Source organism: Pseudorca crassidens, chromosome 4, assembly GCF_039906515.1.
Source record: "Pseudorca crassidens isolate mPseCra1 chromosome 4, mPseCra1.hap1, whole genome shotgun sequence".
NCBI classification, from domain to species: domain Eukaryota; kingdom Metazoa; phylum Chordata; class Mammalia; order Artiodactyla; family Delphinidae; genus Pseudorca; species Pseudorca crassidens.
The window spans coordinates 85427657-85451158 of record NC_090299.1 but is presented as its reverse complement, the minus strand read 5'-3'; the positions used below and the strand labels follow the sequence as shown (position 1 = coordinate 85451158).

At 36.2% G+C, this 23502-nt stretch overlaps 1 protein-coding gene and 1 long non-coding RNA gene across 5 annotated transcripts in view; one reads left to right on the top strand and one right to left on the bottom strand.

Annotated features, from left to right (window-relative positions):
- Positions 1-23502, bottom strand: part of LOC137223768 (uncharacterized) — a 198501-nt gene that overhangs the window by 159075 nt on the left and 15924 nt on the right. Inside the window, exon 4 of one of the 4 annotated variants that reach the window (XR_010943058.1) lies at positions 14514-15187. The exons of the other annotated variants lie outside the window; for them this stretch is intronic. This is a non-coding gene — a long non-coding RNA (uncharacterized lncRNA). Of the gene's footprint in view, positions 1-14513; positions 15188-23502 lie in introns of those variants that run through there. 4 annotated transcript variants of the gene reach the window in all.
- On the top strand, positions 1222-22979 carry GNRHR (gonadotropin releasing hormone receptor). Its single transcript, XM_067736182.1, has 3 exons — positions 1222-1846; positions 15024-15243; positions 22735-22979. The coding sequence occupies exons 1-3, from the start codon at positions 1325-1327 to the stop codon at positions 22977-22979; spliced, it is 987 nt and encodes a 328-aa protein (XP_067592283.1). The 5' UTR covers positions 1222-1324.

Below are 23502 nucleotides of genomic sequence, written 5' to 3'. Positions count from 1 at the left end.
ACGGGCCCAGCCGCTCCCCAGCACGTGGGATCTTCCCGGACCGGGGCACGAACCCGTGTCCCCTGCATTGGCAAGCGGACTCTCAACCACTGCGCCACGAGGGAAGCCTACCCATATTCACGTTTTAATCACCTGCTAAGGCCAAGAGAGTATATATAGCAGGTATTTAGTAATTATTTATTAAATAAATGAATATAAGACAGAACAAACAAATAAATGAACCAACAAGAATGGACCATCTAAATTAAAATAGCCACCTTTATTCTTAACATTATTCCTTCTTTGGCTGCCACAGAAGCAAACTAGTTGACATAAGACAAATCAAGCTGGTGATTTAATAAATTCCAATCTAAGTCATACCAGTATTAGTAAACAACATCATCAAGCACTCATCATGAAAGTTAAAGCAACAACACAGAGAAAGTTTCTAAGTGACCCTAATGTGAAACAATCAGATTGCATATAAAGGGATATAAACAAATATTCATATTATATATAAACATACATAGATGTCGTTACAGCATTTATACAGTATTCTCTCCAATACCTAGTCACCTTATGCAATATGCACAATAATGGCAGGTATAATATTTAGACAATTATGAAATCAAGGCAATAACAGAAAAAATAGTTAATGATTTTACTCTAACTTAAGCATGGATAATCTGACTGTTAAAACTGGTAAATTTGAATGCAGCCCAATTTGTATCAGATCAAATTGATTCTAACTGTTAAGGCATTAATTTGGTGTTTCGTGGAGGATGGTTTTAAATAAATCTATTTATCTAGTGTTTGAATGCTCAGCAGTTTGCGATTGAAAAGAAAACAAACGTTTTTGAGAAATATATTAGTTTCTTAAAACAACAAACTTTAACTGGATCAAGTTCTTTTTTTAGTATTTTTCTTCTTTTTCATTTTGCATCTATTGACATGTAATAGTTTTTAGAAAATCTCTTCATTAGAGTTATTTGAACACTATCATAAGTGAATTTTAAATATAAAATTAAGTTTCAAACGTCCTTCTTCACTTAAGAAAAATGTGGTGGAAACCAGGCCATCTGCTGAGATACTACAGTTACATTTGGCCCTCAGAAAGTGTTTGCTCGCTTTAGCACTCTGTTGGATTATAAGCCCACAAAACAAGTTCACCTTGATCTTTCACTTTAAATATAAAGTATCTCAGGGACAAATTTTGACGTAAATATAAACCCGTGACGTTTCTCTTTAAAGAAGGCTGAAATAAAACAGGAATTTGAGTGCAATTACAATTAAAACATCAGAAGTGCCAGAAACACAAGTTTTGAAGCTATATCAGCCGTGAAGGATGGCAAACAGTGCCTCTCCTGAACAGAATCAAAATCACTGCTCAGCAATCAACAGCAGCATCCCGCTGACACAGGGCAACCTCCCCACACTGACCTTATCTGGAAAGATTCGAGTGACAGTTACTTTCTTCCTTTTTCTACTCTCCACAACTTTCAATGCTTCTTTCTTGTTGAAACTTCAGAAGTGGACTCAAAGGAAAGAGAAAGGGAAAAAACTCTCAAGAATGAAAGTGCTTTTAAAACATTTGACCTTAGCCAACCTGTTGGAGACTCTGATTGTCATGCCACTGGACGGAATGTGGAACATCACTGTGCAATGGTATGCTGGAGAACTCCTCTGCAAAGTCCTCAGCTATCTGAAGCTTTTCTCCATGTACGCCCCTGCCTTCGTGATGGTGGTGATCAGCCTGGACCGCTCTCTGGCCATCACGAGGCCCCTAGCTGTGAAAAGCAACAACAAGCTCGGACAGCTCATGATTGGCTTGGCCTGGCTCCTCAGTAGCATCTTTGCTGGACCACAGGTAAACCAGTATCATAAACTTTTTAGGACATGGAGATCACAGATTGCCTATATAAACTTGAATGAAGGTCTTGTCAAAGGCAGTATTGTATTATCTCTAAGAGCTTGGGTTCTGGAAGTCAGAGTGTGGAATTTAATCCTGGCTCTACTCTGTTACCTTGGGCAAATGTCTTAACCCCTCTGGGTTTCAGTTCCTTCATTTATAAAATGGAGGTAATGCCTACTTTATGCACCTTTTGTGATGATTAAATGAATAGTGTGTTAAAGTGTCTATCATAATCCCTGGTACCTAGTAAATGCTCCCTGAAAATGTAGCTATTCTCAAATTTGACCACATCCCCATTCTATTCTTCTATCTACTTTTCCTTTCACTCAGGTTGACATGGTAAATTGAGAGAACCTTTAGGAACAATGAAATTTGCATAGGTAGAAAGTACGTATACCTTGTTTTACTTGGGGCTTCTTGAGTCTTCTGTAATTGCAGCTTAGAGAGAACTATACTTGATTAGTATGTTGTTTTGCAGTTTGCAGCTATGTGCGATTGAATAAAGAGGAAATGTGGGAAATCTCAGACTTTTGGAAATTTGAACATTTCCCTGAGGTTGACTTGAGCTTTTCTGGAGGTAGGCTAGACTGTAACATGCTGTTAGAAAAACTATAAGACTGTTGCTTCAGGCAAGGCCCTCTCCTATAGAAAGCAGATATCTCTCCAGACTGTCTTCGTCAGAGGCAACCTGATTGACTGACCTGCAGAATCTGCCTTTTCAACAGTCAGATCTCTGAAGAAAAGGACACATTCTTGAAAAGGACAAATATCCTTTAATAACAGATGAACAAGTTGTCTCTATGCTTGTAAATGTACTCTACGGTGAACCCAGGGTACAAGGATGTGTCAAGAAGTAAAGTCAGAGTTTACTGTGATTCTCCAAAAACTTGTCACTACAAATGGAAATTTATCTAGACATTCTAAACTGGCCAGGTGGCATAAAAACAACAAACAAACAAAAACTGTCACACAGGACTCACTAAATAGTGCAAGACATTAAAACCTTCTGGCAACTGTTTGAGCTGGATGGATCATTTTGATGAGGGGCTGCATAATTACTGAGTACTTGTAGGGCATCAGGGATTGTGCTGCGGAAAGGCAGAGACGGAGAGGTGGTCTAACCTAGTTCTTCCCCTTTCCATCTCCTCCTTGCATCCCAGATTTGACTCACCAGTGTTTTGACCTGGCATTCTCCTAAGCTTCCACTCCGTTCCTCCTCTCAGGCCTCTTTTGTAACAGGAAGCGTGGCTCTTTCTTGCCAAGTGTTCACATCAGTGTTTGCTAGCTAGTTCCTCTTGTTAAGTGGCCACATCCTAACAGACGTTTTGGTCAAGGTTGCAGGAAAAGGACTGAAGATAGACTGTTAAGGTAGTTTTCCATCTAGCCTATGGGTCAGGTTCACTCCAGTTAAGTCTTAGGCCACAGTGAAATTTTGGGGATTCGTTGTTGTTTCTTTTCTCCTTTTCCATCTGTGTGGTATATTTTTAAACAGAATTTTATTTTTATTTTTTTAACATTTTTTTGGAGTATAATTACTTTACAATGGTGTGTTAGTTTCTGCTTTATAACAAGGTGAATCAGTTATACATATACATATGTCCCCATATCTCTTCCCTCTCGCATCTCCCTCCCTCTCATCCTCCCTATCCCACCCCTCTAGGTGGTCACAAAGCACCAAGCTGATCTCCCTGTGCTATGCGGCTGCTTCCCACTAGCTATCTATTTTACATTTGGTAGTGTATATATGTCCATATATACTAGAGAAATGGAAATAAAAACAAACAAATGAGACCTAATGAAACTTAAAAGCTTTTGCACAGCAAAGGAAACCATAAACAAGATGAAAAGACAACCCTCAGAATGGGAGAAAATATTTGCAAATGAAGCAACTGACAAAGGATTAATCTCCAAACTTTATGAGCAGCTCATGCAGCTCAATACCAATAAAACAAACAACCCAATCCAAAAAATGGGCAGAAGACCTAAATAGACATTTCTTCAAAGAAGGTATACAGATTGCCAACAAACACATGAAAGAATGCTCATCATCACTAATCATTAGAGAAATGCAAATCAAAACTACAATGAGATATCACCTCACACCGGTCAGAATGGCCATCATCAAAAACAATAAATGCTGGAGAGGGTGTGGAGAAAAGGGAACCCTCTTGCACTGTTGGTGGGAATGTAAATTGATACAGCCACTATGGAGAACAGTATGGAGGTTCCTTAAAAAACTAAAAACAGAACTACCATGTGACCCAGCAATCCCACTACTGAGCATATACCCTGAGAAAACCATAATTCAAAAAGAGTCATGTACCACAATGTTCATTGCAGCTCTATTTACAATAGCCAGGACACATAAGCAGAATCTTACTTTTAAAATAAAAGTTATTTATAAGATGATACCTTAATTACACTCCTGCAATATAGTCATTATTTTATTGTATAGTTCTAGTTACCTGTATTTTATTAATAAAATTGACAAGGTGGCTGCGGCAGAATGCTGGGTGTCACAGGGAACATACATAGCTATTCCCTGAAATTTTCCCTTTTAATTCCAACTGTGGCCCTTTTCCATGTGCCTTCACTTTAGCTATTTGCCTTAAAATCTACAGTCTTGCTCTCCAGGGTAGTAAATAAAAAGCAACACTTGGCATTCTTTTATGTTTAAAAAAACAGTATTTTATTTATAATAAAATCTGAATATTTATAATTTATAATAAAATCTGAATTTATTATTAATTTATAATAAAATCTGAATATTTGTAACCCTCAAAAAATTTTTTTTCTCTCTTCCTAGTGCATTTTCTTGCACTAGAAAGCTAGATATCTAAATTCTCCCGCCAATTCCTCACTTAACATTTTTTTGTACATCAGTGTGTGTTTTATTGAAGAAGAAATGGGAAAAACCAAAATGCTTTCATTCCCCTGGAAAAAAAGCATATTACAATTATTCTCACAGTGACTGCATATACAAGAATTAGTTTAGCAAATATGTCACTTAAAATGAGGTTGCTTAGCAAAGACTTATGTTCTGAAATTTTCCATTGTACTTCTTTAAAGTAGGAGTGCTGTGTATTGTCCAGTTTTCTTAGAAAAGATAAACACAAGTTAGGTTCCCAACACTGAGCCCGGTACTGATGAAACAAAGAAACAGCCCTCAAAGAAAGTGTCATTCAGTTATAGAGACAAAACTTACATAAAATGAATATAACTATGTACCAAAAAGTTTTTAAATGTACTAGAAGTGTAAGAAGAGAGAGAGAGAGATGAACAAGAGTTGAAATGGTGAAGGAAGGTTTTAGGGTAAAAGAAGGATGAACTGAGTTTTTAAAGATGAATGATTTTTGGATGGAAAAAGTAAGCCAAGGTTCACATATATTTCTCAGCAAAGGTTGAAAAGTGATTAATTTTCATAGGAGACTTGTTTGGCTGAAGTGAAAGACTGAGAGTTGAGAGTAGCAGGAAATTAGATTTGGTGGTTACTGTCTTTCCTTTAACCTCATGGCACATTATTTCTTTGTCAGAAAACATGATGATTATGTATTTGTTTGTCTTTTCCATTATGGTATTTGCTCTTACAACAGTGAAGACTGTTATGTTCAACTTAATATTCACAGTACACAATGAGATACCCAACAAAAATAGAAATTTTAAATGTTTGGATACTCCCGTTTCTCTCCAGATCAAGTAGACCTTTCACCTTTTACAAAAAAAAGAAAGAAAGAAAGAAAAAAAAAGTTTGGATAAATGAATCAATCATTGGGGGTGGAATGGATGTATATAACAGAAGACACCAATATCCAGGGGAAATTCTGAAAATAATGCAGAAGCCATATAGCCTTCATGAGTCCTGTGCAAGGAGTAAAATTTTTTTTTTGCTTTTTTTTTCTTATTTCCAGTTTTATTGAGAAATAATTGATATACATCACTGTATAAGTTTAAGGGATACAGCATGATAGTTTGATTTACATATATTGTGAAATGATTACCACAATAGGTTCCGCTAACATCCATCATCTCATATTGATACAGTAAAAAGAAAAAAAAAATTTTCTCCTTGTGATGAGAATGCTTAGGATTTACTCTCAACAACTTTTCTAGACATCATACATCAGTGTTAACTGTAGCCATCATGTTGTACATTATTAAAATGATTTTTAACAAAAATCTTTTGAGAAAATTACATAAACCAAATAGAGTGGAGAGAGGCAAAGAAGCCTTTTCAGGTCATCTGGTGATGAGGTAGTTAGGTTGGAGGCTAGGATGGTGTTAGAGGAGGTTGATAGTATTTATGAGGGACTTTTCAACCAAAAAAACAAAGCTTGGCAACAAATTGGATTTAGGGGGGTTAGTAATAGACCAAAGTAAAATAAAGTTCCAATATTTTTAGCCAAGGAGTTTTAAAATCATTGGAAATAGACAGGTAGGTTGGGAACAGAAGGGTTTGTTTGTTTGTCTGCCTGTCTGTTTGTTTGAAGGGGGAGAGAAGGCAGGCTAGTAAAAGAGCTATTTGGAAAGCATTTGGTAATTTGGGATATTGATGCAAATGGAAGTCTAAACAAAAGTCTAAATAAGTCAATTTGTGATAATAACAAACACAAACCCAGAATTTCACTTTCTTTTAAAGGACTCTCCCAGAGACTATAAATAAAATATTGATGTATTAATTCAATTATTTTCATCTAAGTATATCACAGCAATAACAGAAAGAAAATGCCAAATACTTATCTGTCTTGATGTAATGAAAAGAAAATATGAAATTAATTTTCGAATTGTTTAGGAATTTCATGTAATAGGCTGAGCTCAAATACATTACTCTACCTGAGAGATTTGTGTGAATGTGGGCCACAGAAAATGGTAGTACTCTTTCATTTTGTAAAACAAATGACCCATTTTTGATTTCAGCAACACTTTAAATTTATAAAGCACTTTGCTGAAGTTTCCTGAAAAACCACACAGTCAGAATCTTATTTGGTATTTACATTGACTCTGTGAGGTACATAAAAGCTGTGTTATTGTCCCCATTTCACATATAAGAGAACATACAAAGAGAACCTTGGAAAGCAATGTCCTTCAAACTTTTTTGACAGTAACAGAAAGATATACATACTACATAAAGACTTTGTCTCTCTCACACACTTATAACTGAGAAAAGTTTTCATAAAATAAATATTCTACTCTGTTCCATTTCATTTTTTAATGCTGATTACAACCAACTGATGGGTACAACCCGCAGTTTGAAAAGCACTGGTTTAAAGGGATTAATTGTTTGCCCAATGCCACTTGGCCTGTTGGACTCCTGTCTCTTCACTAAGTCCAGTTTATCTTTTTATAATAGCTCTCTGCTCTCTCTCTGAATAAAAGAAGTTTCAACCCTGTGACTAATGTTACGTGTATTTGATGGGGAAGACAAGAGGTAGGGAGGGCTTTTTATTTCCAGACCATGGGATACAGAGTGAGTACACCTCACGTTTCACAATGCTCCACGAAGAAGCCCATTGACAAAGGCGCATCCTGTCGTGGCCAATTTACATTGAAAGGATGACTTTTATCTTCATCTTTTGGTGCATATATTGATATTCTATCACTTGAGTAATTCATACCTAAGTTGAATGAAGAAATAAGCTAACGAGCTAGTTGTCACATTGCCAGGAATCTAAGAATTTATGACATTTTGCTAGAGCTCAGAATGACCAAATTTCAAACTGACCACCTTGTTTTTCCACCTCCTAATAACCTCAGTGTTCTGTGATGATTTGGGGATATATTTTCAGAAGTTTTAGCATAGTGTGGCCAAAATGTCATACTTTTTGCTAGTAATGGAATTTTCTTTTAAAACGGAATTCTATGTGGAGCTTCAGTAAATGAAACAGATATAAGTGGACTTGCTCTGGTCAAATAGGGATAAAGGAGCCCCAGTCCTCTGCTTGGTCATAGTCTCTGAAGACCTCAGATCCCATTGCAAGTCTGAAAGGCAATGGGATAGTCAAAATAGCATGAATACTGGATTTAAACAAAGCTGGTTTCAGATCTCAATGCTGTCTCTTACCAGCTATCTGAGTAAATTAGTTAACTAAGTTTAAAAGGGTAATTGTAAAGAATTACAATTCTTTTGTAATTTTCAATTGTAACAAGTAAGATATATAAAATCATCCAGTACAAGACTATACTTAAACACTCAATGTTCATTCTTTCCTCTTTTCCTATCTTCATTACTTCCTTCATAACAGGGTTTTTGAAGTCAGGAGAAAAAAATAATAAGGAAATATGAGTATGAAAATCTAATAATTATTTAAGAAACAGCAAAGAAAATTGCTTATATAAAGATTACTTCATATTTCTCAAATTATGACATTTATTCTGACTGATAAGTAAATTTGGCCAATATACTCCCTAGTCACCAAGCTGTCCTACTCACTCTGAAAGCTCTATATGCCAGAGCACAATGATTCCACTCTTGGAAGTATCGTGTCTAAAAGCAGGATAAGAAAGGAAGAAAGAGAGGAAGGGTGAGGAAGAAAAGGAAGGGAAAAGAAAGGGAAGGGAAGGGCAGGGGAGAGGAGAGGAGTGGAGGGGAGGCAAGGCAACAAACAGAATCTGAAAGGATTTAAAACCGGCTATGGTTAGGCTAGTAAGTGCATGTTAAGAAGAAAATATTTCCTGAATTAGATGTGTCCATATCTAATTTAAAATAATAAGGTTTGCAATGACAGTCACCTAAGACCACAAGAACTCCAGAGCAGCAAATTATTTGCAGATAGAGTTCACATCATTAGTTTATCTGTGTTACTAGGGTGAATTACATGTTGACAGCTTTTTAATTCTATAGGTAACCCAGGCCTGCAGGGAAGATATGGACATCCCTCAGTGTCCTGGGGGATTGGTACGTGGATATCCTCCCTCTCCCCCTACCCCACCCCGTGGCTGCAGATAATAAATTTCCCAGATGCTCAAGTCCCTTATATAAAACGGCATAGTATTTGCATGTAACCTACGCACATCCTCCCATATACTTTAAATCTAGATTACTTATAATACCTAATACAGTGTAAATGCTAGGTAAGTAATTGTAAATACAATGTAAGTGTTATGTAAATAGTTGCTGGAGCTTGGCAAATTCAAGTTTTGCTTTCTGGAACTTTCTGAAATTTTTTTTCCAAATATTTTTCCATCTGCAGTTGGTTGAATCTGCAGATGTGGAACCCACAGATTTGGAGGGTCTGTTGTATATGAGCAATCCTTTATTCTTTGGTGTAAAGACACGTGGTCTGAATAAATGTGGAGGCTTGCCTGTTACACACAGAATTTACAGGGCTAGGATGCACTTCTGAACTTGACAAGCAGTTTAAATTCAATAAATACTCGTTACACATGTACAATATGCCCAAAACAGTACTGGAACATAGTAATAGCATGCTAATAGCAAAAATAACAATAATGATGATGATTTTGATAAATAATTGTTATTCAGTACATAAATATGTGCCAGGAACTGTGCTAAATGCTTCTTTGGGTTTTCTTTTAATATTTATTTATTTAGCTGTGCCAGGTCTTAGTTGAGGCATGAGGGATCTTCTTTGCCGCCTGTGGGATCTTTAGTTGCAGCATGCGGGATGAGGGATCTTTTAGTTGCAGCATGCGGAATCTAGTTCGAACGTGGGCTCCTTGCATTGGGAGTGCAGAGTCTTAACCACTGGACCACCAGGAAAGTCCCTCTTCTGTATTGTGTTTTTGTTTTGTCTTGTTTTGTTTTTTTCAACCATGCTGCACGGCTTGAGGGGTCTCAGCTCCCCAAGCAGGGATTGCATCTAGGCCGCAGCAGTGAAAGCCCAGAATCCTAACCACTAGGCCACCAGGGAACTCCCTTCTGTGTTCATTACTTCATGTAAGGCTCCCAATAACCGTATAAATTAGATACAATTATTATCTTTATTTTATTCATGAATAAACTAAGATTATGAATGTGATGTAACATGGCCAAGATTACCATCTAGTAAGTGGAGATGTCAGTACATCCAGTTAGCTCCATACCCAGAGTTTTTAATGACTACAATATATCGCACTATACAATATTGTCTATTTTCTTTCTTTCTGTAGGAGGCTGAAGAAGAAAAAGACAGGAAAATCTTAAGGTGAGAATAGATAGTTAAGAGATATCAGAGGGACGGACTTCCCTGGTGGCTCAGTGGTTAAGAATCCGCCTGTCGATGCAGGGGACGAGGTTTGATCCCTGGTCCAGGAAGATCCTACATGCCGCGGAGCAACTAAGCCTATGTGCCACAACTACTGAAGCCAGTGCACCTAGAGCCCATGCTCTGCAACAAGAGAAGCCACCGCAATGAGAAGCCCGCGCACCACAACAAAGAGTAGCCCCCACTTGCCACAGCTAGAGAAAAGCCTGTGCGCAGCAACGAAAACCCAAAGCAGACAAAAAGTAATTAATTAAAAAAAAAGACTCTTACAAATTATTAAAAAAAGAAGAGAGAGAGAGATCAGAGGGTCTTCCCTGGCAGTGCAACAGTTAAGACTCTGTGCTCCCAATGCAGGGGGCACAGGTTCAATCCCTGGTCAGGGAACTAAGATCTCACATGCCCCATGGCACGGCCAAAAAACACAGACACACACACACACATATATATCATATATATGAGATACATATTTATAAGTTGTGTGCCTCTAAATTTTTATTTTAATAATGATTATAATTTACATAGTGTTGTGTGCCAGGCACTACTCTAAGTGTAAGTATTCACTTGTTATTGTCATGACAGCTCCTAGAGGCAGATACTATTAATATCTCCCTTTTATAGATGAGAGGAACCTGAAGCACATCATCTAAAGTTAATCACCTTTGGAAAAGATTAGGTCATGTTGTCACTAGCGTGGGTAAGGTGAAGGTTAAAAATAATATGCTATGAGGAATAGCATCTGCAAGGACTGTAAATATGGAAAACAGATTGCTATTGTTGAGGGCAAAATAAAGCAAACACTGATGAGAACTGGGGCCAGGCATGAGAGTAAAGAAACATAAAGAAATTTTAAAAATATGATCCAAGGACAAAAGAACCACAGGAAGTAAAGTGGAACCTTATATTAATCATTCAAATGAACATGGCCTTGGAGGTGAAAATAAACGGAACCAAGCCTAAAACATTAATTTATGGACAAGTAAGATTCTGAATTTTCATAACACGATACTTCTCCTTGGGAACTTATCATAGTCTATCTTGTATTACAGATGTCACATACATGCTGTATCTCCCCTACCAAAAATTTAATTCCCTGATGGCAGGATATATGAAGGTCATCTTTTACAACAGAGTGTGCCTAGTATAGTTTTTTGACCAAGGAGTTGCTTTAAAAAGTAACATTTGTTACATAAATAAAGATGACAACCAAATTCAAATCATAGTACTATAAAGTCAATTTTATTGAAAGTTTCATCGTTATAACTTAAAAACGTGAAATATTAAAGTGAAAATGTGACCCAGTGCAGAGCAGAAAATCAAATTCGGGTCATCTGGTTCCAAGGCTGATTGGAGAGGTAGAGAGAAAAAGATTTTTAAGAAATATAGGACTCTCCGATTCTATGCGAAGGAACTCTTCCAAGGATTTCAACTCACAACACCTGTTGAGTCAAATTCAAACTGAACTTTAAAGGTCAGTTTGCAAAGAAGTATGGAAAAACTGAAAGGGTCACTTTGTAATGTGGAAAAAGTTGGTCTGGATCATAAAATAGAATTAGCTGAATGTATGTCGTTTCGACTTAAGGTAGATAATATGATCATTGGCGTCCTCTAGTGGATTGATTTTAAAATTCTTTTTTGCCCTAGACGCTGAAAAGATCTGAAACTGAAAATCAACATTTTAACTACAAATAAAAGAAATAGGTTTATATTTTGTATTATACTTACTTACATTTTATTACATTTGTATATATTTTATTATATTTTACATTTAGTAAAATTTTTCTACTCTACAAGCAAAGAGGAAAAACAGTATTTTTTTTAAGGCATAATCTACTCCCACTCCAGCCCTCCCCAAAAGGAAAGAAATTCTGGGCCTATTAAGTTAATTAAATGTAATTTAAATTTACTAATTTAATCAAAACTAATGAAAATGTATACTCTCCCTCATTTGCTTAAAAAATCCTGTAACATTTTTGCTTGAATTAACTTGCTATCAGTTTTTAAGTGCTTGGGCACTCTTTTCATTTTAATGTTTCATGGTAAAACGAAGTTTTTCAGTAGAAAATCTTGGAAATGACGAAGTCAGAAATGTGCTTGATGGATGGGGAAAGGATAAATAAATGTCCACTAAAACTTGTTTTTGAAAACCACTTGCAACGTTTCCTTAATAGTTAACTCAACTTGTTCTTTTTTTAACATAATTTCACATTTAGAGAAAGGTTGCAAGAATCATACAAAGATTTCTAGGATACCTTTCCCTTGATTCCCCAAATATTAACATTTTACTACATTTGTTTATTTGCCTTATTCTCTCTCTTGTGTACATTTTTTTCTGGATTGTTTAAAAGTAAGTTCAGACATGACGTCCCTTTCAATACTTCATTGTGTTTTTTCTAGCACATAACCACAGTACTAATTATCAAAATCAGGAAATTATCACTAATACAGTGCTATTTTTTATCTATATACCTTATCCATATCTCACTCGCTGTCTCAATAATATCCCTTTTAGCAAAAGAAAATCCAAGATTATGCGAGGGATTCAGTTGCCATGTCTTTTTAGTCTCCTTTAAACTGGAACCATTCCTTGGTCTTCCTTTGAATTTCATGATGCTAACATTTTTGAAGAGTGCAGGCCAATTATTTTGTAGAATGCCCCTCAATTTGAGTTTGTCTGATGTTTGCTCGTGGGTAGATTCAGGTTATGCACTTGTCGACTGAAAAAAAATGTACAGCCTAAAAGTTGAGAATTATGTTTTATTCAGTAGATTTTCTGAGGATGTAAGCCCAGAAGACAGCCTCTCAGATAACTCTGAGGGAATATTCCCAAGAAGCAAGGGAGGAGCCAGGATGTATAGGTTGTTTTGCAACAAAAAACAGGTAGTCGGAACATCAAAAGATTATTGTTAATTAAAGAAAAATGATATATCTCAAGTTAATGAATTTAGTGCTTTTCTAAGTACGGGAAGGTGCAAGAGTCCAGACTTATTGAAATCATCCCTTTGAAATGCACCTTAACTATCTAGAGCCAGTATCCTGCCTTCTTCCATCCTGAATGCCCTCAGTGTGCACAGTCGGGGGTGGCTGCAGGGGCTATGGCTTGATGGCCACAACATTCTTTGTTTACTGATATGGTAGGTGACATTCTTCATCCACACACTTTTAGCAAAAAATACCTAAGAGGTGACATAGCAGCACATTCTAGAAGGAAGCAGAAACTGTCAATTGGTCCCATTATTGGCAATGTTAATTATTTGGTTATTTCTTGACTAGTAAAGTTATTATTTTATAATAACGTTATAATGACATGTATCCTGCAGGTAGATACTTTGAGATGATATAAATAAACTACTCTCCTCAAACTTACACCCATATTTTTACCATCCATTGGTGATTCTTGCCTGAATCAATTATTATTATAGTGATTACAAAATGGTAATCACTACTTCCACTATACCTTTTACATTTATTAATTGACTTTCTACAGTAAAGAGCTTTTTCCTCTCCCCATTTATTTGTCATTGTTGGTTTGTAATTTATATCAGCATGGAGTCATGGTTTCTTTCTTTATTCGATAGTTTATCATTGTTTTCTATCAGTGTTTGTTTGTTTTCATGCTTAAATTATCCCAGATTTGGCCAACTGAAGCTCTTTCAAGCTGGTGCCTGAACATTTTTCACATGCTCCATCATTCTCTGGGCATTTCCTGACTTTTCAGCACAACAGCTGTTCCAAGGACATATTGTACTTTGCTTTCCCCAGCCTTGGGATCACCCATTTCTCCAGTTAGGTCTGGTTCCTTCTGATAGAGAATGATACTTAGAAAACAAGATCTGGGTGCTGGAGTGCTGAGTGTGCTCATTGCTACTCAGATGTCATTATTCCTAGGCTCTCTCCATAGGCAGAGCTGGAATAAATGTATTTATGTGTACACACGCAAACACACACACACACACACACACACACACACAAGTTACCCTTACTCTTTTTTTACAATTGTACAGCACCCAATTGTGTGGCCAACTGTAGTTTATTCAGTTACTATTCAATGAATTGTTATTTAGATTATTTTCAATGTTTTTCAGTTATAAGCAATGCATCAATGGATAATCTTGTGCATATGTATTTTCATATAATGGAAGTAGGGGTGTATCTTCAGGGTAAATTCCTGAATGTCAGATTGCTGAGTCAAAGGTAAATGCATATGTAGTTATGCTAGTTATTGCCAAATTCCCCTCCTTAATGGTTGTACCAATTTGCATTCCCATTAGCAATGTATGAGTCCCTGTTTCCCTACAGCCTTACCATGAAAGTGTGCTATTTTTTTTTTAATTTTGCCAATCTTGATAGTGGAAGATGGCATATCATTGTAGCCTTAATTGATTGGCACTGCTCTCATAAGTGAGGTTGAACGTCTTTTCATATGATTAAGGGCCACTGTTATATCTTTTCTGTGAACTGTCTGTTCATGTTTTATGACCATTTTAATGAGATTTTGTCTCAAAAATAAAATCTAAATTTGTATTTTGAGGGTATATTCTAAATACCAGACACAGTTTTATGTGCTGAGGATATAACAATAAAATCACTTGCAAAATCACTCGCAAAAAGTTTACTCAGCATAATAGCATCTGAAATTGAAATACAAACAAGGTTTAAATCTTTGGTTGATGATTGTGCTGCGAGGTTGAAATAATTGCAAAAGAAATCCAAAATCCTACAGATCCATTCACATTACCCAAACATATTTTAAGTAAAAATCCACTTATAACTTTTTGTAGAAATGACAAAAGAATATCAAGATACTTAGCAGTTGCTTTGGGCAACAACATGTTAGAAGGTTAGCAGAATACAGAAGAGAAAACTTGCAAGAAAACTTGCAAATACTGTTTGAAAATAAGCAACATCACTTTTTTAAAAATTTTCTTATACAGTTATACATCTTCAGGATGATCCATTTAGAAGATGACTCTGGACAGACAGAAGGTTTCTCTCAATGTGTAACACACTGCAGTTTTCCACAATGGTGGCATCAAGCCTTTTATAACTTTTTCACCTTCACCTGCCTCTTCATCATCCCTCTTCTCATCATGTTGATCTGCAATGCAAAGATCATCTTCACCCTGACAAGCGTCCTTCATCAGGATCCCCACAGTACGTATTCCTTAGATTTGGTGTTAATTGGGGGTAGACAGCTTTTAACAGCAATACTCAAAGCACAGAAGCAGAGTGGCACTTACGATGCGCTAGATACTGTTCTAAGCAGTTTACGTATATTAATTAACTCTTTTAATATTCAGAATCAACCCATGAGGCAATACTTTTATTATCCCCAATTTAGATATGAGGTAATTTAATACTCCCAATATTATAAATTTGCAGCATGAAATTAAAAATGAAAGGACAGTTACTCCAATTACCCGATAGAAGCATCGGCAACTTGTTCCTGCTAGTCCATCACAAAGCTCTATCAAACACCTAATGTCTAGAATGTAGCAAAGTACAACTCGTTAAATGGTAGCCAATAGACTTGTTAAAGTTAAGCTTTTCTGTATCACATTCAAATCTCCTGTACCCACAAAATGTATCCACACACTATGCACATTTGTATGTTGAGTATGTGAACTTGAACGTGTAATTGACTATTTCATCTTTAACTTCACAGATGCAGTTGTGCCTTTTTGCTTTAAGAATCTGGTGCATTCTCAAATACTAAAATTTATGAATTTTTAAAATTTTATATTGTAGTATAGTTGATTAACAATGCTGTGTTAGTTTCAGATGTATAGCAAAGTGATTCAGTTATACATATACATGTATCTATTCTTTTTCAAATTCTTTTCCCATTTAGGTTATTACAGAGTATTGAGCACAGTTCCCTGTGCTACATAGCAGGTCCTTGTTGGTTATCTATTTTTTTTTGTTTTTAATTGGGGTATAGTTGCTTTACAATGTTGTGTTAATTTCTCCTGTACAGTGAAGTGAATCAGCAATATGTATACATATATCCTCTCTTTTTTGGATTTCCTTCCCATTTAGGATACCACAGAGCATTGAGTAGAGTTCCCTGTGCTACACAGCAGGTTCTCATTAGTTATCTATTTTATACATATTAGTGTATATATGTCAATCCCAGTCTCCCAATTCATTTCACCTTGGTGTCCATACATTTCTTCTGTACAGCTGGGTCTCTATTTCTGCCTTGCAAATAGGTTCATCTGCACCATCTTTCTAGATTCCACATATATGCATTAATATACAATATTTGTTTTTCTTTTTCTGACTTACTTCACTCTGTATGACAGTCTCTAGGTCCATCCACGTCTCTGCAAATGATCCAATTTCATTCCTTTTTATGGCTGAGTAATATTCCATTGTATATATATATATATATATATATATATATATATATATATATATATACTATATCTTCTTTATCCATTCATCTGTCAATGGACATTTAGGTTGCTTTCATGTCCTGGCTATTATAAATAGTGCTGCAATAAACATTGGGGTGCTTGTGTCTTTTAAAATTATGGCTTTCTCAGGGTATATGCCCAGTAGTGGGATTGCTGGGTCACATGGTACTTCTATTTTTAGTTTTTAAGGAACCTCCACTGTTCTCCATAGTGGCTCTATCAATTTACATTCCCACCAATAGTGCAAGGGGGTTCCCTTTTCTCCACACCCTCTCCAGCACTTATTATTTGTAGATTTTTTTGATGACGGCAATTCTGACCAATGTGAGGTGATACCTCATTGTAGTTTTGATTAGCATTTCTCTAATAATTAGTGACATTGAGCATCTTTTTCATGTGCCTCTTGGTCATCTGTATGTCTTCTTTGGAGAAATGTCTGTTTGGGTCTTCCTCTCATTTTTTGATTGGGTTGTTCGTTTTCTGATATTGAGCTGCATGAGCTGTTTGTATATTTTGGAGATTAATCCCTTGTCAGTTGCTTCATTTGCAAATATTTTCTCCCATTCTGAGGGTTGTCTTTTGGTCTTGTCTATTGTTTCCTTTGCTGTGCAAAAGCTTTTAAGTTTCATTAGGTCCCATTTGTATATTTTTGTTTTTATTTTCATTACTCTAGGAGGTGGGCCAAAAAAGATCTTGCTGTAATTTATGTCAAAGAGTGTTCTTCCTAATTTTCCTCTAAGAGCTTTATATTGTCCACTCACATTTATGTCTTTAATCCATTTTGAATTTATTTTTGTGTATGGTGTTAGGGAATATCTATTTTAAATATAGCAGTGTGTACATGTCAATCCCAAACTCCCAATCTATCCCTTCCCCCTACCCTTCCACTATGATAACCATAAGGTTGTTCTCTAAGTTTGTGAGTCTGTTTCTATTTTGTAGATAACTTCAATTGTTTCAGGTTTTTTTAGAATCCACATATAAGCAATATCATATGATATTTGTCTTTCTCTGTCTGACTTACTTCACTTAGTATGATAATCTCCAGGTCCATCCATGTTGCTGCAAATGGCATTATTTTATTTTTTTAATGGCTAATATTCCACTGTACATATGTACCACATCTTCTTTATCCATTCATCTGTCGATGGACATTTAGGTAGCTTCCATGTCTTGGCTATTGTAAACAGCACTGCAATGAATATCGGGGTGCATGTATCCTTTTGAACCATGTTTTTCTCTGGATATATGCCCAGGAGTGGGACTGCTGGATCATATGGTAGTTCTATTTTTAGTTTTCTAAGGAACCTCCATACTCTTCTCCATAGTGGCTGTTTACATTTACATTCCCACCAGCAGTGCAAGAGGGTTCCCTTTTCTCCACACCCTCTCCAGCATTTATTATTTGTAGACTGATGATGGCCATTCTGACCAGTGTGAGGTGATATTTCATTGTAGTTCTGATTTGCATTTCTCTGATAATTAGCCATGTTGAGCATCTTTTCATGTGCCTCATGGCTATCTGTATGTCTTCTTTGGAGAAATGTTTATTTAGGTATTCTGACCAGTTTGTGAGGGGTCATTTGTTTTTTTGATGTTGAGCCACATGAGCTGCTTGTAAATTTTAGAGATTAATCCCTTGTTGGTTGCATCATTTGCAAAAATTTTCTCCCATTCTGAGGTTTGTCTTTTCATTTTGTTTATGGTTTCCTTTGCTGTGCAAAAGCCTTTGAGTTATTTAGGTCCCATTTGGTTATTTTGTTTTTATTTACATTACTCTAGGAGATGGACTGAAAAAGATATTGCTGTGATTTACATAAAAGAGTGTTCTGCCTATGTTTTCCTCTAGCAGTTTTAAAGTATCTGGCCTTACATTTAGGTATGTAATCCATTTTGAGTTTATTTTTGTGTATAGTGTTAGAGAATGTTCTGAGTTCATTCTTTCACATGTGGCGGTCCAATTTTCCCAGCACCACTTATTGAAGAGACTAACTTTTCTCCACTGTATACTCTTGCCTCCTTTGTCATAGATTAACTGACCAAAGGTGTGTGGGTTTATTTTTGGCCTTTCTATCCTGTTCCATTGATCTATATGTCTGTTTTTGTTCCCATACCAGGTTTTGATTACTGTACCTTTGTAGAATACTCTTAAGTCAGGGAGCCTGATTCCTCCAGCTCTGTTTTTCTTTCTCAAGATTGCTTTGGTTATTCTGGGTATTTTTGTTTTCCATACAAATTTTAAAATTTTTTGTTCTAGTTCTGTGAAAAATGCCATTGGTACATTGATAGGGATTGCACTGAATCTGTAGATTGCCTTGGGTAGTAGAGTCATTTTGACTATACTGATTCTTCCAGTCCAAGAACACGGTATATCTGTCCATCTGTTTGTGTCATCTTTGATTCATTTCAGCAGTGTCTAATAGTTTTCAGAGTACAGTTTTTTTGCCTCTTTAGGTAGGTTTATTCCTAGGTATTTTATTCTTTTTTATGCTATGGTAAATGGGATTCTTTCTTTAATTTCTCTTTCTGAAATTTCATTGTTAGTTTATAGAAATTCAACAGATTTCTGTGTATTAATTTTTTAACATGTTTATTAGAGTATAATTGCTTTACATTGGTGTGTTAGTTTCTGCTACATAACAAAGTGAATCAGTTATACATATACATGTCTCCCCATATTTCCTCCCTCTTGCGTCTCCCTCCCACACTCCCTATCCCACCGCTCTAGGTGGTCACAAAGCACCGAGCAGATATCCCTGTGCTATACAGCTGCTTCCCACTAGCTATCTATTTTACATTTGGTAGCATATATATGTCCATGCCACTCTCTCACTTCGTCCCAGCTTACCCTTCCCATACCCCATGTCCTCAAGTCCATTCTCTACATCTTCATCTTTATTCCTGTCCTACCTTTAGGTTCATCAGAATCATTTTTTTTTCTTAGATTCCATATATATGTGTTAGCATACAGTATTTGTTTTTCTCTTTCTGACTTACGTCACTCTGTATGACAGACTCTAGGTCCATCCACCTCACTACAAAAACTCGATTTCATTTCTCCTTATGGTTGAGTAATATTCCATTGTATATATGTGCCACATCTTCTTTATCCATTCATCTGTCGATGGACTCTTAGGTTGCTTCCATGTCCTGGCTATTGTAAATAGAGCTGCAATGAACATTGTGGTACATGACTCTTTTTGAATTATAGTTTTCTAACGGTATATGCCCAGTAGTGGGATTGCTGGGTCACATGGTAGTTCTATTTTTAGTTTTTTAAGGAACCTCCACAGTGTTCTACATAGTGGCTGTATCAATTTACATTCCCACCAACAATGCAAGAGGTTTCCCTTTTCTCCACACCCTCTCCAGCATTTATTGTTTGTAGATTTTTTGATGATGGCCATTCTGACTGCTGTGAGGTGATACCTCATTGTAGTTTTGATTTGCATTTCTCTAATGATTGGTGATGTTGAGCATCCTTTCATGTGTTTGTTGGCAATCCGTATATCTTCTTTGAAGAAATGTCTATTTAGGTCTTCTGCCCATTTTTGGATTGGGTTATTTGTTTCATTGATATTGAGCTGCATGAGCTGCTTATAAATTTTGGAGATTAATCCTTTGTCAGTTGCTTCATTTGTAAATATTTTCTCCAATTCTGAGTGTTGTCTTTTCTTATTGTTTATGGTTTCCTTTGCTGGGCAAAAGCTTTTAAGTTTCATTAGGTCCCATTTGTTTATTTTTGCTTTTATTTCCATTACTCTAGGAGGTGGATCCAAAAAGATCTTGCTGTGGTTTATGTCAAAGAGTGTTCTTCCTATGTTTTCCTCTAAGAGTTTTATAGTGTCAGGTCTTACATTTAGGTCTCTAATCCATTTTGAATTTATTTTTCTGTATGGTGTTAGGGAGCGTTCCAATGTCATTCTTTTACATGTAACTGTCCAGATCTCCCAGCATCACTTATTGAAGAGACTGTCTCTTCTCCATTGTATATCCTTGCCTCCTTTGTCATAGGTTAGTTGACCATAGGTGCATGGGTTTATCTCTGGGCTTTCTATCCTTTTCCATTGATCTATATTTCTGTTTCTGTGCCAGTACCATATTGTCTTGATTACTGTAGCTTTGTAGTAAAGTCTGAAGTCAGGGAGTCTGATTCCTCCACCTCCGCTTTTTTCCTTCAAGACTTCTTTGGCTATTCGGGGTCTTTTGTGTCTCCATACAAATTGTGAAATTTTTTGTTCTCGTTCTGTGAAAAATGCCATTGGTAGTTTCATAGGGATGGCATTGAATCTGTAGATTGCTTTGTGTGGTATAGTCATTTTCATAATATTGATTCTTCCAATCCAGGAACATGGTGTATCTCTCCATCTGTTTGTATCATCTGTAATTTCTTTCATCAGTGTCTTATAGTTTTCTGCATACAGGTCTTCTGTCTCCTTAGGTAGGCCTATTCCTGGGTATTTTATTATTTTTGTTGCAACGGTAAAGAGAAGTGTTTCCTTAATTTCTCTTTCAGATTTTTCATCATTAAAGTATAGGAATGCAAGATACTTCTGTGCATTAATTTTGTATCCTGCTACTTTACCAAGTTCATTGATTAGCTCTAGTAGTTTTCTGGTAGCATCTTTAGGATTCTCTATGTAAAGTATCATGTCATCTGCAAACAGTTACACCTTTACTTGTTCTTTTCCGATTTGGATTACTTTTATTTCTTTTTCTTCTCTGATTGCTGTGGCTAAAACTTCCAAAACTATGTTGAATAATAGTGGTGAGAGTGGGCAACCTTGTTTTGTTCCTGATCTTAGAGGAAATGGTTTCAGTTTTTCAATATTGAGAAAGATGTTGGCTGTGGGTGTTTCATATATGGCCTTTATTATGTTGAGGTAAGTACCCTCGATGCCTACTTTCTGGAGGGTTTTTATCATAAATGGATGTTGAATTTTGTCAAAAGCTTTTACTGCATCTACTGAGATGATCATATGGTTTTCCTCTTTCAATTTGTTAATATGGTGTATCACATTGATTGATTTGCATATATTGAAGAATCCTTGCATTCCTGGGATAAACCCCACTTGATCATGGTGTATGAGCCTTATAATTTGCTGTTGGATTCTGTTTGCTAGTGTTTTGTTAAGGATTTTTACTCTATGTTCCTCAGGGATATTGGCCTGTAGTTTTCTTTCTTTGTGACATCTTTGTCTGGTTTTGGTATCAGGGTGATGGTGGCCTCGTAGAATGAGTTTGGGAGTGTTCCTCCCTCTGATATATTTTGGAAGAGTTTGAGAAGGATAGGTGTTAGCTCTTCTCTAAATGTTTATTGAATTCTCCTGTGAAGCCATCTGGTCCTGGGCCTTTGTTTGGTAGAAGATTTTTAATCACAGTCTCAATTTCCGGGAGCTCCTCTTTCCATTGCCTGACCCCCAGGCTGGGGAGCCATACATGGGGCTCAAAACTTTCACTCCTTTGGGAGAACTTCTGTGGTATAATTACTGTCCAATTTGTGGGCTGCCAACCCAGCATATATGGGATTTGTTTTTATCACAACTGAGCCCCTCCTACCATCTCATTGAGTCTTCTTCTTTGTCTTTGGATGTAGGGTATCTTTGGGGGTAGGTCCCAGCATGTTTTGTTCAGCAGTTAGTTGTGATTTTGGTGTTTCTGTAAGAAGAGGTGAGCTCACGTTCTTCTACTCTGCCATCTTGTCCTCGTCCTTCAATGTCCTTAATGCCAACTAGGATTCTGACACCAGTTCCAATGCATGTGTTTCTTCCATGTGCCAAGCTTACACTGCCTCCCACAATGGCAATGACACCTCCTATGTGGCCAGTTGGGAAAGAGGGGGAATTTATAAATTTATAAAGTAAACATGGTTATGTTGGCATGACAACAAAAAGGTAGGGAATTCAACTCAGCTCAACCTCAGTCTGTTCTCTTAAATTTATATTTTAAGAATTTGAGTAACCCCTTATTTCAAATCCATATTAGTTTGATGGAAAATTTATTTTAAGAGCACTACTATCTTTAATATTTTCTATTTATTATGTAACATAGTGGAAAAATTGAAATATAAACAAGCTTTTCAAACAAATTGTCATTATTAAAAATATTAGAAATTTGCTTCCATTATATTCATCAGGTTGAATTATGATTCTGTCTTCCTTTTTGTCTATTTTGGTTTTGTAATAAAACTGGTTGTTAAACACCTACTCTTTTCTCTATCTAAAAGAACTACAACTGAATCAATCCAAGAATAATATACCACAAGCTCGACTGAGGACCCTAAAGATGACGGTTGCATTTGCCACTTCATTTACTGTCTGCTGGACTCCCTACTATGTCCTTGGAATTTGGTATTGGTTTGATCCTGAAATGGTAAACAGGGTGTCAGATCCAGTAAATCACTTCTTCTTTCTCTTTGCTTTTTTAAATCCATGCTTTGATCCACTTATATATGGATATTTCTCTCTGTAATTGTTAGACTACATAGGAAGTCACGTAAACATACACATAAACTATGTAGGACAAGGTAATGGATTTCCCCTTTTTGGAATGATAAACACAAAGCATATTCCAGCACATTTACATACAAACAAAGCAGAGTTTCAGATTACGGTATTACACTTATTCCTTTGGAAACCACATTGTCAGAAATTCAATTACTAGGAAAATTTTTTTCAGGAAAAATAATTATATATTTCCTCTTAACCATTAGCTTCTAAATTAATCTCTTCACTTTCTGAGCTCCTATAACACATTATATGGGTTTTTAAATCACTTTCTTCTTGTATAATAATATATAAATATTTAAAATAGCCATGGCCTAAGGCAAACAGATGCCAAAAAGTAACGCTGAGAAACACAGTCCTAACCTCAGCATGCCTTGGAGAGTTTTTCTCCAAAGGGGCTTAGCAGCAATTACAATCTTATGCTAAAACAATAAATACATAGAGCACAGAGATAGTATTTCCCCTGCCCATGTGATCAGTTTTCCCTT

Bases quoted from the DNA above. Each gene is read 5' to 3' on its own strand.
- GNRHR (XM_067736182.1), top strand. From the start codon at position 1,325: ATGGCAAACAGTGCCTCTCCTGAACAGAATCAAAATCACTGCTCAGCA. The intron at 1,847-15,023 runs GTAAACCAGTAT...TTTCTTATACAG, and splicing joins GCATCTTTGCTGGACCACAG to TTATACATCTTCAGGATGAT. The intron at 15,244-22,734 runs GTACGTATTCCT...TCTATCTAAAAG, and splicing joins CCTTCATCAGGATCCCCACA to AACTACAACTGAATCAATCC.